At 47.0% G+C, this 17,100-nt stretch overlaps 2 protein-coding genes and 1 pseudogene across 3 annotated transcripts; 2 read left to right on the top strand and 1 right to left on the bottom strand.

Annotated features, from left to right (window-relative positions):
• The first annotated feature begins 3,437 nt into the window (after positions 1 to 3,437).
• On the top strand, positions 3,438 to 4,097 carry LOC120709935. Its single transcript, XM_039995552.1, has one exon. The coding sequence runs from the start codon at positions 3,438 to 3,440 to the stop codon at positions 4,095 to 4,097; it is 660 nt and encodes a 219-aa protein (XP_039851486.1).
• A 3,462-nt stretch (positions 4,098 to 7,559) lies between these two features.
• Positions 7,560 to 13,641, top strand: LOC120707517 (annotated as a pseudogene). Its single transcript, XR_005689019.1, has 10 exons — positions 7,560 to 7,988; positions 8,996 to 9,404; positions 10,284 to 10,411; positions 10,526 to 10,585; positions 10,802 to 10,951; positions 11,051 to 11,206; positions 11,317 to 11,528; positions 11,655 to 11,753; positions 12,515 to 12,681; positions 12,759 to 13,641. The product of XR_005689019.1 is annotated as a mitogen-activated protein kinase 10-like (transcript).
• Positions 13,642 to 14,781: 1,140 nt separating this feature from the next.
• Positions 14,782 to 16,481, bottom strand: LOC120707521 (serine carboxypeptidase-like 50). The gene has a single exon (XM_039992436.1). It carries the CDS (start codon positions 16,427 to 16,429, stop codon positions 15,074 to 15,076), a length of 1,356 nt encoding a protein of 451 aa, XP_039848370.1. The 5' UTR covers positions 16,430 to 16,481; the 3' UTR covers positions 14,782 to 15,073.
• Between the last annotated feature and the right edge of the window lie 619 nt (positions 16,482 to 17,100).

Genomic DNA, 17,100 nt, shown 5'->3' with positions numbered 1-17,100 from the left:
TTGTCTAAGTTTGACGTATGATATGTAAATAAAAACAGAGAGAGTGCCATGCATGCCATTCGTCATTTTTTGGTTTACTTATGCTTAATTGCTCATTTTGTTACTATCTATTTATTTATATTTGATTGTTTAAATGGTAGGGCGCGCATCTTATGCTTAATTGCTCATTTTGTTACTATCTATTTACTTATATTTGATTGTTTAAATGGTAGGGCGCGCATCTTATGCTTAATTGCTCATTTTGTTACTATCTATTTACTCATATTTGATTGTTTAAATGGTAGGGCGCGCATCGCGCCAAATGTTCTAGTACCACTAACTTTGTGTTCGTCTACTTCATTTTCATACAGTGTTATGGTTGTGCGCGACATTGATTGCTTGTCTGTGTTCCGATTAGGATTCCGACTGATTTATTCAAGTCCTCGATTACGGGCCAAGGAAACATTGTTTGCATTAGAAAAATAATAGAGAAGAGATAGAGATAGAAATAGTAATTTATCTCATATCATTGCAACATATGAATTGGACCTAGCTAGTATCATGTGTGCGCTCGTCATCAATCATAACAGCTTTAATTTGGCAACTGGCGCCTTTCTAATCCACCAAACCAATGCTGCAAAAATGCGTATGCATGTCGCACGACGCGTCAATGATCGAGCGCTCGACTCCAACGATTCTTTACAAAGCGGTGTACGGTGTGGCTGCTGCGGGGAACTTGATAATCGATCGAGCGCTAGCAGGCAGCAACTAGTGTATAACGAACCCTTTCGTCGGTGGATGATGCATCGCGAGATCGGATCGAACAGATCCGTATTATATTGTTGAAATTGAATCCAGTTCCCTTATGATTGTGCCCCCAGTTTACAGGTGCTACGTTCCGCAGGCAGGGGCTTGGACCACTTGAGCCGGATGCGATGGAGAAAAAAGGATCATGTGTGTATTCAGGCAGCAGCAAGGGCAAGGCTGCTACACACACGGGACGGGCCGGTGCACACATGCAGCCGCAGGGATCGCCGGGCAAGCAAGGCATCCGCGCCCACCCATGCACCCTGGTCGATCGCTGGCCCGGTGGGTCAGTGGGTGCCATCGCTTGAAAGCAGGATCACAGCCGAAGCCGGACGGTGATTCGATGGGTGATGATCCGCCGTCATGCACGCTGCTGGTCATGCGACGCAACCTCCGCCGGCCGGCTGCAGGTGCAGCCTTTCACTTTCGCCGCCGTCGCAAGGAAAACGAAGAAGAAAGAGGAGACGCCGGCGAGCGTGGAAGGAAGGACGCCTGCCTGCCTGCGTACGAAAGGGATCGGTCGGAGCAGAATCCGATCCCGATCACACGCGGATTTTATCCCAAGCAACAGTCACCTCGCCACGGCCTGCGCGACACGTAGCGCAGGGCGGGGATGGGGACCGCAAGCGCCTGCTTGGTGACGCCGGCGACCGCGACGAGAGAGCGGAGCGAGAGGACGGACCCGTGCGCCCTCCCAGCTGCTGCTGCTGCCAGGGCTCCCGCTGCCGTCGTCACCGACACTCGCGGTGCGGCGCGGTCAGCGCCGTACAAGAATTAAGCCAAAGGATCGCCGTCGGCGACGCATAGAAAGGGGGTGGGTTTCGCTGCGACGGCGACCTCCGAACGGAATTGCTGCGCTTAGGCTTGTTTAGTTGCTTTCAAAATTCCAAAATTTTATAATATTTTTCATCACATCAAATATTTCAACACATGTATGAAATATTAAATATAGCTAAATAAAATAATTAATTACACAATTTGTTTATAATTTGCGAGACGAATCTTTTGAGCATAATTAATCCATAACGGGATAATAATTACTAAATATAAACGAAAATACTAAAGTACGTCACACCAAAAATTTTCGCATCTAAACAAGGCGACAGAGGCTCCGGCGAATTGGTAGTAGCATTCAGTATTCACCCGCGGCGAAGTGTGTTGTGCAGCAAGTTATACCGGACAGCGAGCGACTGGGATCCCGACTACACACCTGATGGGCGCGGAGCAAGCCGGGATGGGACGCGAATGGGCCGGCAGCAAAACAAATGACGCCAGTTCTCGCCCCATAAACCAGTAAACGCAAAAAAAAACATCACATCGAATGTTTCGACACATGCATGGAGTACTAAATGAAATCTATTTATAAAACTTTTTACATGGATGGGGTGTAAATCGCGAGACGAATCTAATGAGCCTACTTAATCCATGATTTGCAACAGTGATGCTACAGTAACCATCCGCTAAATATTTATTAATCATAGATTAATTAGCATCATTAGATTCGTCTCGCGATTTACAACCCATCTGTGCAAAAAGTTTTGTAAATAGACTTCATTTAGTACTTCAAATTAGTAAGATTCCATCGCAATTTTTTTTGCAAAATATCTAAACACGGCCAGAATAGCAAACAGACATGGGCCCTGTTTAGTTGCCTCCCGTAAAATTTTTGAAAGACCATCTTTCTACATTTAAAGTACTAAACATAGACTAAGCACAAAATTAATTACAGAAATCGTCTGTAAATCGTGAGACGAATTTAATGAGCATAATTAATCCGTCATTAGAGGTTGTTTACTGTAGCAATTTTGCATCTAATTACGGTCTAATTAGGTTCATTAGATTCGTCTCGCGATTTATAGGCAAACTGTGCGATGTGTTTTTTATTTCGTCTAGATTTAAATCTCCATGCAGGTGCCATAAAAAATTTTAGAACCTTGAATTTGGGAACTAAACACGGCGATGGCTGCAGACCTGCAGGACTGCAGCAGCAGTAGTATCTACGTCCTGTTTAGTTGCATTCAAAATTTCAAAATTTTACAAGATTTTCCATCACATTAAATCTTTTAATACATGCATGAAGTATCAAATGTAGCTAAACAAAATAACTAATTACATGATTTGTCTATAATTTGCGAGACAAATCTTTTGAATCTAATTAACCCATGACGGGATAATAATAATTAACAAATACAAACAAAAGTGCTACAGTACTTTACATCCAAAGGTTAAACAAAAGTGCTACAGTACTTTACATCCAAAGGTTTTCGCATCTAAGGGCAGTCCCAACGCCCGGTTTCTTGGATCAGTTTCCAAGAGAAAAAAAGAGAAGTTAATGTCAATAGAAATCATCCTCCCCAACGCATTGGTTTCTATACTAATCATTATACAGTGAATAACTTAAATGCAGTACACAAACACTATGTTCGGCAGGCTGGAGCTGGAGGCTGGAGCTGGAATGGTGTGAGAGAAAAATACTGTTGGGCTGGCTGGAGCTGGAGCTGGTGGCTGGAGTGGTGTGAGAGGAAAATAATGTTGGGCTGGAGATGGAGCAGCCTGCCGAACGCAGTGAAACTAGATAAGATCAGCTGTGGCAAATTTTTCCAGGCTGTGGAGGGGCGGCAGCGGAGGGAGCAGCCGCCGTAGCTCGCGAGATGCGCCCGCGCAGCCGCCGGGAAGGAGCAGCGGCCCTCCGGGATGGCCTGCGGAGGGGCGGCGGCGGAGGGAGCAGCCGTCGTGGCTCGCGCGGGAGGCCTGGCGCGCGCAGGGGAAGGAGGCAAAGCTTCCTCAAGTACCTGCGCGGCGGCGTGGTCGCCGGCGCCCAGCGCGCGCCCGTGGCCGCCACGACCGTAGCCGCGTCGGCGTGCGAAGCCGGCGGCGGCGGAGGAGGTGGCGCTTGCAGCGCCGGGGACGTCGAGGACAACACGTCCTTCTTCGACTTGGAGTTCGCGGTGCCCGGCGACGAGAGCGCCACATCCGACGCGGAGGAGGAGCGAGTGGAGTTCAACTTCGCCGTGGCCGGCGGGGATGTCGCCGCGTCCGGCGGGGGCGAGGTGGTGGCCGTCGACGCGGTGGCCGCGCCGGCCGACGCAGATACGGGCGAGGCAAAGGACGGCGCGGAGGAGGCGGAGAGGGACGAGGAGCAGTGGCCCTCCGGGACGCCCTGCGGAGGTGAGGTGGCCGTCGGGGGCGAGGTGGTGGCCGTCGACGAGGTGGCCGCGCCGGCCGGCGCGAAGACGGGCGAGGCAAAGGACGGCGCGAAGGAGGCGGAGACGGCCGAGGAGGCTGCTCTGGCCCAGCGGCGGCGCAGCTGATCCGGCCGGATGGGGCAAGAAATCAACGGTTTCTCCCCAACGCGATGCCGCTTGTTTCTTCGGGCCTCGGTGCTAGCGGCAGGGGAGCAGGGGCCGCGAGGAACGCCGCGCGGCAGGGGAGCAGGGAAGGGGAGAATAAAAGAGAAAAAAAGGAAAAGAAAATGAGATGTTAGGTGGAGATGGTTGAATAAAATATGTGATAGTTGGGATAGAATAGAGATATAGAGAGTGAACGAGCGCAGCGAAACTGAATATAGAGAGGAGAATGTCGATGACTAGGCAGGAATATTCATTTTGGAGAGTGAATTTAGAGAGCGACGAGTGCGGAGAGCCTCAATTGTTGTGCCACGTTAGCAAAAAGTGGAACTGTTCATCAGATAGAAACGATCATAAATAAACAAGGCCCTAGAATTTGGTTGGTATTTTAGGCTATCTCCAACCATTCCCCCATCTAACTCCCCCCAAACGTACTATTTACTATATTTTACTACCTCCCTCCAAAAGATTCCTCCCTCTATAATTCGTTCTCTCCAACTATTCCCCCATGTCTATTCCCCTTATATACTATCACTCATTAACTAATTATTTTTTTATCGTTTTTGAATTTTAAAAAAAACCATACGGTATTTGTATTGTCATAATACGTATTATTATCATGTTACGGGCTCAAACGAGATTAATATCGTGATAAAATGGTGTGATTAGAATATAGGTGGAGTTGGAACTCACTCTATATGTGGGGGGAGTTCTAGTTGGAACTCCCCCATATATAAAGAGAGTTATAGGGAAACCATTGGAAACAATTTCCCCTATAGCTCCCCGATACGGGGAGGGGGGACCGTTGGAGGTCGCCTTAACAGGTGGAGTGGACACTGGACAGGTCTGCAGGAAAAATCTTCTCCTTGGGAGGAAAAGGACGTCCGGGTTTTCAAAAAAAAAAAGAAAAAAAGAAGGAAAGAAATAAAGAAAGAAGAGGACCGTCCGGGAGGGGCTTCTAGAGCTGCAGTTTAGCAGTCCTGTCAGCGTACTCCTGCTGCTAATCGAGCGCGAAAGCACTTTTTGTGGCGCGTAAAGAGAAGAGTTTAGCAGTGACAGGGTTCTTCTTGCTGGTCACAACGTGCAGCCCTGGTTGTTTTGGATGCCTACACCTGTTGCCTTGGATGGTTGGTCGGTTGCAGGTGCTTTTCCGTGTTTGTAGCAGACTCGCTAGTCACACTGGTCGCTATAGCTAGCTAGCATACGCGTGCGATTTCTTGTTTCTTTCTTCCAAGCTCACCCAAGCCCAGCTGTAAGATGATTTCAGTTTCTGGCCCGGACTACAACATGTTATTGACAATCTTGAGTCTTAGTTATGCAAAGCGGATAGTAATAATAAACATCACGAAACCGAGGTAGCATAGCATTTTTTTTGCAGACGAAAAGGAGGAGTCCTGCTTAAATTGAAAGAAAAAGAATCCAAGTAGAGGCATAACTAACAAGGGCAAGTTATCTAATAACCATGTGTTTCGCGTGTGTCCTTTACTACTAGCTAGCAATCATGCTATTAACACAATGCTCAGAGTCGTGGCGCGAGTGTTTTTTTTTTTTGCAAGAAGTCAGCAGGCCAAGAGCTGGAGCCTTGAGGACGGACGCAGCTTATTACTTTTTAATTAGTTGAAATTTCAATTCCACCACTACCAGCTTAATGCTCACCACCTAATGCACCACCCACGCCCAAAAGCCAGCCAGTGCGCCGTAACCTATATATACATGTTGGGAAGGAAAGAAAAAAAAACGCATGCAGGTGTCATGGGCTAACGCAATCGGAGACGCCGCTTTAATGAAAGCTATTTGGTGTGTGCGGGTTGATCAGATACGCAAACCATGCACGAACCACAAACTAAAAAAACGGGGCGGCTAATTCTTCTTTTCTTCCAAAAGCTGAGATAAAAAGGGTCCAGAATTTCGTTGAAACGAGGGAGACCTACTATATGAAGGAAGAAAGAAAGAAGCAGAGTTTCTTTCAAAAAAAAGAAAGAAGCAGAGTTGGTTTTAAATAGCTACTCCCTCTTTCCCTGTTTATAAGGCATACACGTATATCAAGATTCAAACCTTATCATCTTTGACCAATAATTTGACTATTAAATTTTTATTTTTATAATGCAAATTTCATATGATTGGATTCATAATCAAATATATTTTACAATGATTATAAGTTTATAATCAAAAGTGATATAATATATGATAAATAAATGGTCAAAGTGTTGTTTAGAAGACCGTGTCATGTTCCACCATGCCTTATAAACGGGGAAGGAGGGAGTAATTTGGATTTCCCAACGGTATAGAGGCCGTGTTTGGTTGTAACAGTAAAAATTTCGCGAAAAAGGAATTTTATATGCATAGAGTATTAAATGTAGTCTATTTGCAAAACTTTTTTAGAGATGAATGCAACTTTGCTAGTCGAATCTAATGAACCTAATTAATATATGATTAGATACAGTAATGCTATAGTAACCATGCTCTATCATCGTCAAATCATGCGGCCAAATGCCTTATTAGGTACAAAATTACTACAGTACCTATAGTTGTGGATGTGCTTTTATAATTAGACTTAATTTAATACCTTTAATTAGTCGTCAAAATTCCCCTAACCAAACACAGGCAGGAAGGGGCGTGGCAGGCACCGCACCGGGCCAAAGCGGCCGCCGGAGCCGACCCGGACCCGGGCAGCCGCCGACCAGACCCCACGGCGCGCGGCGAGGCTTCTCTTTTTTTTTTCGCGACCGGAGGCTTCTCTTTTTTTAACCCGTGCTCGCTGCCACCGCTTGTCGAGGAAGCCGCACGGGACCAGTCGGTCAGAGGTGTCGGCATCCTGACGGCGCAACGGGCAAAAACGGCAACCCGCGTTTATCAAGGGCACGGATAGCTGGATCATGAGGATCGTGCCGGCTTTATCCGATCCGGACGGGCACCGATGGACAGGAGTAAATTTCCAACAGAGGCAGGCCTTGCACACGAGTACAATCGTTGCTGGAGTATTTTTTTTTGGGGAAAAGGAGAAAAAAGACATCATTAGTGCGGGAGTACTACCAGAATCCACCAGAATTAGAACTGCGGCAGAAGCAGACAGATTCGGATTCGGCCGACCCGGGCTGATCATCGTCGTCATCAGGCGAGCAAATGAATGAGCGCGGGCAAACAAAGATTTGACCTGCCGGAAATAGGCGGATAAGAAAATAAAGCCCGCATTTCCCCGCCATTACTGGCCGCCCACCAGAGTTCAGGCGCAAGCGCGGGGAAGGGCCGCCGCGCGATGCGGATCGGACGGCGGCCAACCCCGGAACCCACCGCACCCACGCGACCCGCGACGGGCGGCCAACCGGGGCCAAGGGCAATCTCGTCCGAACCCACCCCCCTCGGCCCCTCCCCTAGATTCATCGCAACAAAACGAGCCGGGAGAGAGCCCCCACCCGTCCTCTCTCTCTCTCTCCACCAGCTCCCCTCTCTCTCTCTCTCTCTCTCTCTCTCATTCCCCCTCCCCGGAGCGCTCGCGCGGACCCACGAGGAGGAGGAAGAGGAGAAGAGGGGGAGAGGGAGGGAGGCAGGGAGCCCTAGCCCTGCCCTGCGCGCCGGCGTCGCCAGGGTTAGGGTCTCCCCCGCGTTCCGTTCCTTGCGCCACCCCTTCGCCGGCTCCCCGCTCTGGCCGATCCCGCCCGCCCAACCGCCCAGCGGCGCGCGCGCCGACCCGGACCCGGACCCCGCGGCGCGGCGCCGCGCCGGTCAATGCCGCGTGCCTGACCCTCGGTTTGGGGATACCTTCCGTTCCTAGCTGCCCTCCCGGTGCGGCCTGACGCAGGAGCTTCGCGGCGAGATCCGGCTCCCGGCGAGATGCAGCACGATCAGCGCAAGAAGGTGGGTGCCGGATCGAGAGATCCCGCTCCGTTTCCCAGCGTTTCGCAGCTGAGTAACGCGCCGCGGTTGAACTCGTTTACTCGGGGATTCAGCTGCCTGCTTTGGGTCTCCGTCCGCCGAAAATTCGTCATCCCCCCCCTTCTGTTTGGTCCAGGATTTTGTTGTTTCTCAGGGTGTGATATTTTTCCTAAAAGATTTGAAGACATATAGCGATGTCCTCCCTCATTCCGGTGCCGTGTCAACTCGAAATTTTGAATTACCGTTGCTGCTTATTCTCTAGAAAGGTCAATTTTTTTGGCATGTTTCTGTTGACCGCTAGCCGTGCTACCGATCTTTTTACTCCTGCATACTACTTCGAATGTTTTGTATGATTATGTCCTCTTACGAGCCTTTTTGCTTCTAGACTCGGAATGCGTTTTCTGCATCCGCACGACCGCACCTCGTTGAGTTCTCAAATATTTTCGGAAAATGAGGTGAAATTTTGTGCATTCTTGCTGCAACAGCTCGTAATTCACATGCAAAAGTTGACTGCAACCCGGCAAATACACTGGGGCCCTTGCTTTTTTCCCCCTTGTCGGTGGGCAAAGCTATTGCTTTTTTCTTGTGGGGTTTGCCCCGATCTGTGCACTAACATTTGACTTTACAAGATTTGCGTGCGAGGATTTCAGTTTTTGTCAACGAGTGCTTAAAGATCTTGCTTGTAAAGGCAGTCTTGGTTTGCAAAACAGTTGAATTTTGCTTCCGTTGGGTGATGCTAGTTCTAGCTTCCTAATGATTGCTCCTCTGTATTTCGGCAATTAAAAGCATCTGGATACCTGCAATGATGTCTACAAATAACCAATTGTGTAGCTCCCAGTTTTCGGGCTCAGCCGCATTTGTGGTTTGGCATTGATTATTTGCATATGATTAGGGAGCTGATGGTCCATTGATCATTAAATCATCTTTGCTGTGGGGAGCTGAAATGGTTGATTGTACATACTTTAGTAATTCAATTTTGAACTTTGCAGAGTTCTGCGGAGGCTGATTTTTTCACAGAGTATGGGGACGCGAGTCGATACAAGATTCAAGAAGTCATTGGTAAGGGAAGCTACGGGGTAGTATGCTCCGCAATAGATGTGCACACAGGAGAGAAAGTAGCGATCAAGAAGATACATGACATCTTTGAGCACATATCTGATGCTGCTCGGATTCTTCGCGAGATCAAGCTTCTGAGACTCCTAAGACATCCGGACATTGTTGAGATCAAACATATTATGTTGCCTCCATCAAGAAGGGACTTCAAAGATATTTATGTTGTTTTCGAACTTATGGAGTCTGATCTTCACCAAGTTATCAAGGCTAATGATGACTTGACAAAGGAACATTATCAGTTCTTTCTCTACCAATTGCTCCGTGCTCTGAAATACATTCACACAGGTAGGGAGATTGTTATACTCAGATCTATTTTAATTTGCGCGCTTTGCAGCAAAATATCATTCAGTTATTGCCTTTTATTAGATTTTTTTTGCTTAGCGTTGTTCCAGTTATGGTTGGTGTAAACTGAATTAGACAGTTGATAGTTCAATTATCCAGTCATCTCCCACATAACATTTTACAGGATGACTAATAGTTTTAAGTTTATAGCTAGAAACTTGTTTTGAAATAGTGCTATGCTTGATTCAACTAGCTTGCAACTTCAAATGGCACCCTTAAATATTCACATTCATGTGTTGGTAGGAACAAGAAGTCAGATTTACTAAAAATATAAATATTTTATTTCTTCATTATGTTTATATATTTTGTTGAATAATTAGGATTTTGGAACCTCACGAGCTAACAATGTTACGAAGATCTTGTCTTCATAATGTAGTTTAGTAGGGAAAGTTTTCTATAGTCAGTAACTGAATGAAATGCTTAGGAACAAATTGTAGCATTATCAACTAATGTCACGTGGATCGTTAGTGCCATCCTTTCTGGTTTTGTCTTAGTATATCTAGCAAGCTAGAGATACTTTAGATTCCATAGAAAATTAAAAATCCATTTTAGGTTGTAGATGCTACATCTATTGGGGTATTCATAGGCACAATTTTTTCCTTTGGGTATGGATATAAATAATATAAAAATGGATTGATATGGCGCTCTGTGGTTACTTATGTCATCTTCAATATAGATATCAGATTTTCTAATTGTTTTACATACCAGCTCATTGAAGGTATTCCATTGTGCTGTAAGCATCTCAAGAATAACCGGTAATCTGAGCAGATGCTACTTTTTCTGCCAACAGTCTTTGCTGATAGTATGCCAATGTTGCTGCAGCTAATGTTTATCATCGGGACTTGAAGCCAAAGAATATATTAGCAAATTCTAACTGCAAACTGAAAATTTGTGATTTTGGACTAGCACGAGTCGCATTTAATGATACCCCAACAACGATCTTCTGGACGGTATGTCCTTTTGAATATTTTTCCTCTCTCGGATTTGTTTATCTTTTTTTTTTGTGTGTACTGAATGGAGCTGGAGTTGGTCCCAATGATGCTTCTCTGTTCATTTGCCTGCAGGATTATGTTGCAACGAGATGGTACAGAGCTCCAGAGCTCTGTGGATCCTTCTACTCAAAGGTAATCTTTGTGGTGCATGGCAATGTTGAATTTTGACTGTAGATTAACCTGAAATAAATAAAGGCCAATTTTGATTATGGTTCATTGACTTGATGAGAATAGCTGTCATACAGATTGTGATAACACAATAATTGATCTATGCATTGAGATGTACAACATCATTTCTTTTCTTCCAATTTTGTTGATGTTGATGCAAACAAGTTATTCACATTGCAGTATACGACAGCCATTGACGTTTGGAGCATTGGTTGCATCTTTGCTGAGGTGTTAACAGGAAAGCCTTTGTTTCCTGGTAAAAATGTTGTCCACCAGCTAGACCTTATGACTGATCTTCTAGGCACGCCATCCATGGATACAATTTCTCGGGTATGGTGCATATTAAATTAGCGAACCTTATGTAGCGATTCTCTCTTGAGCATCATTAAAAGGCATTGGTCTGACATAACTAGCTCCTTTTATTTCTAGGTCCGGAATGAGAAAGCAAGGAAGTATCTAAGCAGCATGAGAAAGAAAGATCCAATCCCATTCTCGCAGAAGTTTCCCAATGCAGATCCTTTAGCATTGGATCTTTTGCAAAGGCTTTTAGCATTTGATCCAAAAGATCGTCCAACTGCAGAACAGGTAATTAAGTTGTTCTATATGTACAGTTCTCGTCATCCTCTTTTCATCACTAAGTCCGGTGTCTTCACCTTGTTGTGTGTCAACTGTTACAGTTCTATGACCTTTTTCAGGCACTGGCTCATCCATACTTTAAAGGGCTAGCCAAGGTTGAGCGAGAACCATCCTGTCAACCAATCACAAAGATGGAGTTTGAGTTTGAGCGTAGAAGAGTGACAAAAGAAGACATAAGGGAGCTGATATTCCGTGAGATATTGGAATATCACCCACAATTACTCAAATACTACATCAACGGCACAGAGAGGACAACCTTTCTGTATCCGAGGTTGTACCACTTGTACAGTTGAACATATACATGGTGCTTTTGCATTCATGTATTTTTGTAATGATTGTATCAATTCCTACCACAGTACCACCTGTGTAACTTACTCATCTGTCCATGTTTATGCAGTGCTGTCGACCAATTCAGGAAGCAATTTGCTCATCTTGAAGAAAATAGTGGAAGTGGCCCCGTGATTCCAATGGAAAGAAAACATACTTCTCTTCCTAGGTAACCTTTGAATTTTATAGTCTGTACTCTTTATTGTGTTACTTGCATACTGACATGGCACTAGCGGAAAATGAGAAAATACTTTGAACACTCATGATGGGATCTTCAGGTGCTCCATTTTGGGCTATACTAACTGGTGAAATGACTGTTTTTGAAATTTTATATGAAAAGAAAGACCACACATTGAAACACCTACATGTGCTGATCTACCACACCCTGAGTTACCTAATCACAATGTTGTTTTGATATAGCTTTGGCAGCAAAAGTGAACCAGTCACGCTTGACATGAAACCAGAACACATTTAGTTCAGTTACTGAAGTTATAATGACAAAATGGATATGGTTGCTGCTATGCTGTGGTACTAAATGTTGAGCACATTACTGAGTGAGTAACTAGATTGAGTTGTCGAACAGCCGATTTCTCCAAACTCAAGGCGAATTACTAATGTTTAATACTGATAGTCAGTTTCATTTTAACAACTGACCTTGAACTTTATGTACTGTCAGCAGAATGGTGTACAGTGCTATGATTCTTTGCACTGAAGTTGGGGTTGACTAGTGTGCATTGAGAATAACCATGCGTGAATCTCGCATTCATAGTTCTTTTCTTCTTGCCTTCCTGGTTTGCTTTCTTATTTTTCTTTTTTGAATGGTTCATCATTTTCTGTTCGCTTTCTTATTTTTCTTTCTTGAATGGTTCACCCCTTTTTGTTCACTTTCTTATTTTCTCTTTTGAATGGTTCACCGTTTTTCTTTTACAGGTCTACTATTGTTCACTCTGCTCCAATTCCCGTCAAGGAACAACCTCGTATCGGCACATCTAGGGAAAAACATTCATCTGATGAGTCTTACAAATATCTTCGGGAAACAGAAAAATATTCTGGTAATGTTCCTAGAACTTCACAGGCTCCACAAAGAGTGCCAACAGGTAACTTTTTGTTAATATGTCGTACAGACAGTTGGCTGGTATCGGTCTAACCTTGTAATGCCCCTTTATGTTTGTAGCGAGACCAGGAAGGGTTGTTGGTCCAGTAATGCCTTACGAGAATGGTAACACCAAGGATCCATATGACGCACGAAGGTTGGCAATGAACTCAGGATACCCTCCGCAACAACATATCCCACAAACATACGGTTATTATCAGACACCTGGCAAGCCGGCTTGTTCTGAGCCGTTGCAGGCTGAAAGGTACACACTGCATCAGCAGGCCTACAGCACAACTGTGTCTGATGTTGCTCTGGACATGAGAGCACCCCCTTTTCACCATCCATCGGCAGGGACGAAAAGTGACTCTTCTGATAGGCTAACAGCAGATACGAACTTGTACTCGAGATCGCTCAATGGAATCGCTGCTACTGCTGCTGGAGTGGCAGCAAGTGCTCACAGAAAGGTTGGCGTTGTTCCGTTCTTCCGTTCGGCATGTCAAGGATGTATTAGTGGCTGAATCATGGCGAGTCCTACATGCCTTGATGGATCTCTGCTGGCCTATGGTGGCACAACAGAGAATGAAGCGGCAAGCAAACCTTGGCTGGGTGCCATGAGGCTTAGAGTGCAGAGCGATCCAAGGTTGACTGATCTGTATGGTCAGGAAACACCATCGGCGGCATCGAAGCGTATCAAAATTTCTGTTTAGGCCATCAACTTGTATCTGCCTGGCTTGAGTAGTGTGCCCTTTGGGTGCACACAGAAGAAGTGGAGGGGGGTAGTCCAGCGGCTTGTAATCTGGGCAATTTAGGCGCCAATTTCTTTTCTAGAGCGAGGAGAAAAGAAGGGAAAGAAAGGAACACTAACGTTTTTATATGTTGTATAGAGATGTTTCTCATATATCAATGTGCTACATCAGAATGACTTAAGAAAGATAGATATAGCGAAAATTTGCTTGGTTTAGTAGCATTGCTATTCATCACCAGGTTGCCTTAACCATCAGGGTTTGCAGATTGATCTTGAACAAACTGCAAGAATATGTTACCTTTTAACAACAAATATATTAGGTATATTGTCCTAATTATCGGTAGGTAAAAGTAGAGCATTCGTTTGTTTCAGTTGAGCTGTCCATGAAAGCTAGCGTCATCTGCAAAGCCCAGCTCAGTCTCGGTATTGCTTTCAAGCGACGTAAAGGACATAAGGTAATGGACTTTCACAACGGTTGCTTCAGCAACTGCATCAGATGCCATCTTGTTTGTTTCCCTCCTATTTCGAAGAATTGACGTCTACTCTTCTTTCATTTCGTAAGGGTTCAAAATTTGCAGAGTGCTATTTTGGGTTTTGTCGCATTGTCCACAGGGTTAACCAAACCGGTGGGAACCGGTCCGGTTTGACCGGTTACCGGTCAAACCGGTCCGGCCCGGTTTCGGTTTGGTCCGGTACCAAACCGGTCCAAATTTAAAATTTAAATTAAAAAAATAAAAAAATTTCCTAAAAATACTTCAAGGTGCGACGAATCTAATGGTGTCAAATTTTCTCAAAAATTCGTCCATTTAGTATAGTTTGCGGGCATACGAAGTTAAATCAAAAAAGAAAAAGAAAAAAATGGGCCGGCCCATTAAGGCCCACCGCATATGGCGACCGGTAAACCGGTCAAACCGGGAAACCACTTTTAAACCATCGAATTTTTCGGTTAAAACACTGGTAACTGGTCGGACCGGTAAACCGGTCGGTATACCGGTCGGAACCGGTTACACATGTGCTTTTGAATTTGGATTTGAATTCCACCGGTTTCCGGTCAAACCGGTCCGGTAAACCGCTACCGGAGGTCGGCGATTTGGCCGGACCGGTCGGTTTTGTAAACCCTGATTGTCCGAGGTTCAAGTTTGACTGTCCACTTCTTGCCCACGTATGTTGATAGTTATGGTGAAAAAAGCTATGATTAGCACAATTGACATCTACTAGTGCTTTGTTTTCGTGGCCAATCTACATGCTTTGACTTTGTTATTTCAAAGTCAAAACTTTAAAACAGGGGAGGAAAATTCGTGCCCTCTGGTCAAGATTAGCACAACAGGCGGACAGTCAAGATTAGCACAACAGGCGGACAAAAAAAAAGCAACTTTCCAATCTTTTTCACCCTAATTTTTAAAACAAATGTGAGAATGTTTTAACTCCTCACCTAGACAAGTACTACCAGTACAGCAACAGCCAACAGAATATATACACTGCTATTTTTTATAAGTATGTACTCAGGGTACTATTGGCGACATGTTAGCAGAACCCAACAAAATGAAGCTGCATCACAAGCTGACAAAGATGTAACAGTAACAGTAGCATAGCACCAACCACCATTCAACTGCCGAGCCCGAGTCGGACTGGCTCTACGGCAGATTGTTCAGGACGTTGACGACCGCGCGCCACCAGCTCCGGCGAACGGCCCCGTCTGCAGCACCCAGCCCTCGATCATCGCCTGCGCGGCCGGCCGGTTGTCGCCGGCCGCCATGTGACCCGCGCCGACGATGACCACGTTCGCGAGGGCGCCCGACCTCTGCACGTACCCGGCGAGCCGGCCGCTCCCGAGCCGCCACACGGCGCGGTCGGCGTCCAGGAACGCGGGCAGGCCCGGCCACGCCAGCTCCCGCACCCACGCCTCCACGGACGCCGGCGCGCTGTGCAGGTCGAACACGCCCTGGAACAGCAGCACCCGCGCGGCGCCGTTCCGCGCCAGGACGGCCTCGACGTCGCGCTTCGCGCTCCTCATGATGTCCTTGCCCAGCGCCTCGGACACGGCCTCGCTGCACCGCGCCCACGCCACGTCGCGCCGGGCGCCGAGCGCCGCCTTGGCCTCGTCGGAGTTGAGGAAGTTGACAAGCGGGCGCGTCGGGTACGGCCGCTCGCGCGCGTAGTTGAAGGGCGTCGCCACGCCCGTGACCCTCTGGAGGAAGCTTATGATCCCGTTCCTCTCCTCCCTGGCGCCCGTCCAGTTGCCGGCCCTCACGAGGCTCACCGTCCGGTCCTGCATCGCCTCGACGGTGGCCTTCTGCTTGGCGTTGATCAGCCCGGCGAAGTAGGCCTGTTCGGCGTGCACGGTCACCTGCGCGATGGGGTGGGTCATGCCGTTGCCGATGGCGATGCCCTGCAGGTTCACCCGCTGGCCCACGGGGAGCCTGCCGTTCGCGTCGAGGATGTGCTTGGCGGCCGCGGGTATGTACTTGCCGGCGTAGCTCTCGCCGGCGAGGAACAGCGGGCGCGCGCGGAAGGCCCCGTCGAGCGCCATGAACGACTGGAGGGCGGCGAGGAGGTGCGCCGCGATGGTGGGCTCGTCCCTGGGGATGTCCGCCTTGGACGCGGGCGTGCTGAAGCCGGAGCCGAGCGGGTTGTCGACGAAGATGACGCCGAAGCGGCGGTTCCAGCGGTTCCGGTTGCGCGAGAGCCCCGTGGAGTTGAGGAGGTAGGGGCCGAGCTCGGCGAAGTTGCCGATGAGCGAGGAGCACCCGGGCCCGCCCTGCAGCCATACGAGCAGCGGCGCGGCGGTCGGCGGTGTGGTGACCGGGTCGGTGGCCTCGTAGAAGGCGAAGTAGAGGGAGTTGGTGGAGGTGACGTTGAGGTAGCCCGACCTCGTTGGGTGCGCCCTCGCCGGGAACCTCTTACTCTGAGCCGCCGCCGGGCTAGTGCTCGTGGTCACCGTCAGGACGAGGACGAGAACGAGGAGGAGAGCGGCGCCGGCGACGCGAGAAAGGAGCCACGCCATGTTTGTGGCTGTGGCTGTGCGACAGCGTGGTGACTGACTGGTGACCGTTGACTGGAACTGGGGCTACTGGCTGTTGCTGCTGAAAGCCCGGCGCAGTATTTATGGCTTAAATTCGCTATGAATCGCTATAATTTAGTCAATTAAGAGTTGACCGAAGTATAAAAAAACAGTTAAGAGTAACAATTTGCATTTTGTTTGTGGCTGTGACATCTTTGGATGGTGTACGCACGTGAGATTAAAAGATCAAATCCGGGAACCGCTTGACTAATGACTGCTGCTGTGAAAATCCAGATCCGGATCTACCGACTCAGAACCTCTTTCATTCTGCGGAAGTTTGGAAGACCTAAACTTAACATTAACTAGGTGAATTCCCCGTGCGTTGCTACAGGATGCTTTGTGTTACATGTAATTACTATTATTGGATGAAGTTGGGGAAGCGTTTAAGTTTGGTTCATTTGTTTACACAAAGTTGAATTATTGTAAAAATTGTACTCAACTTTATTGAATAGATAGGTGCGGAACAATATATTGGGTACAATTTTATTGAAAAAGTATGGGATTGTTGAAAAAGTATATAAAAAATGTTGGAACAATATATTCACAATGTTATTCAGATCTAATTTAACATTTAAAATAAACTAATTCAACATTTTATATGGGATTGTTGAAAA

The sequence above is a fragment of the Panicum virgatum genome, chromosome 5K (assembly GCF_016808335.1).
Source record: "Panicum virgatum strain AP13 chromosome 5K, P.virgatum_v5, whole genome shotgun sequence".
NCBI lineage: Eukaryota > Viridiplantae > Streptophyta > Magnoliopsida > Poales > Poaceae > Panicum > Panicum virgatum.
The sequence above is the reverse complement of the archived record's forward strand: the minus strand, read 5'-3'. Positions and strand labels throughout refer to the sequence as shown.

What these genes read in the sequence shown, in the direction of transcription:
- LOC120709935 (XM_039995552.1), top strand. Translation starts at nt 3,438, where the DNA reads ATGCGCCCGCGCAGCCGCCGGGAAGGAGCAGCGGCCCTCCGGGATGGC.
- LOC120707521 (XM_039992436.1), bottom strand. Translation starts at nt 16,429, where the DNA reads ATGGCGTGGCTCCTTTCTCGCGTCGCCGGCGCCGCTCTCCTCCTCGTT.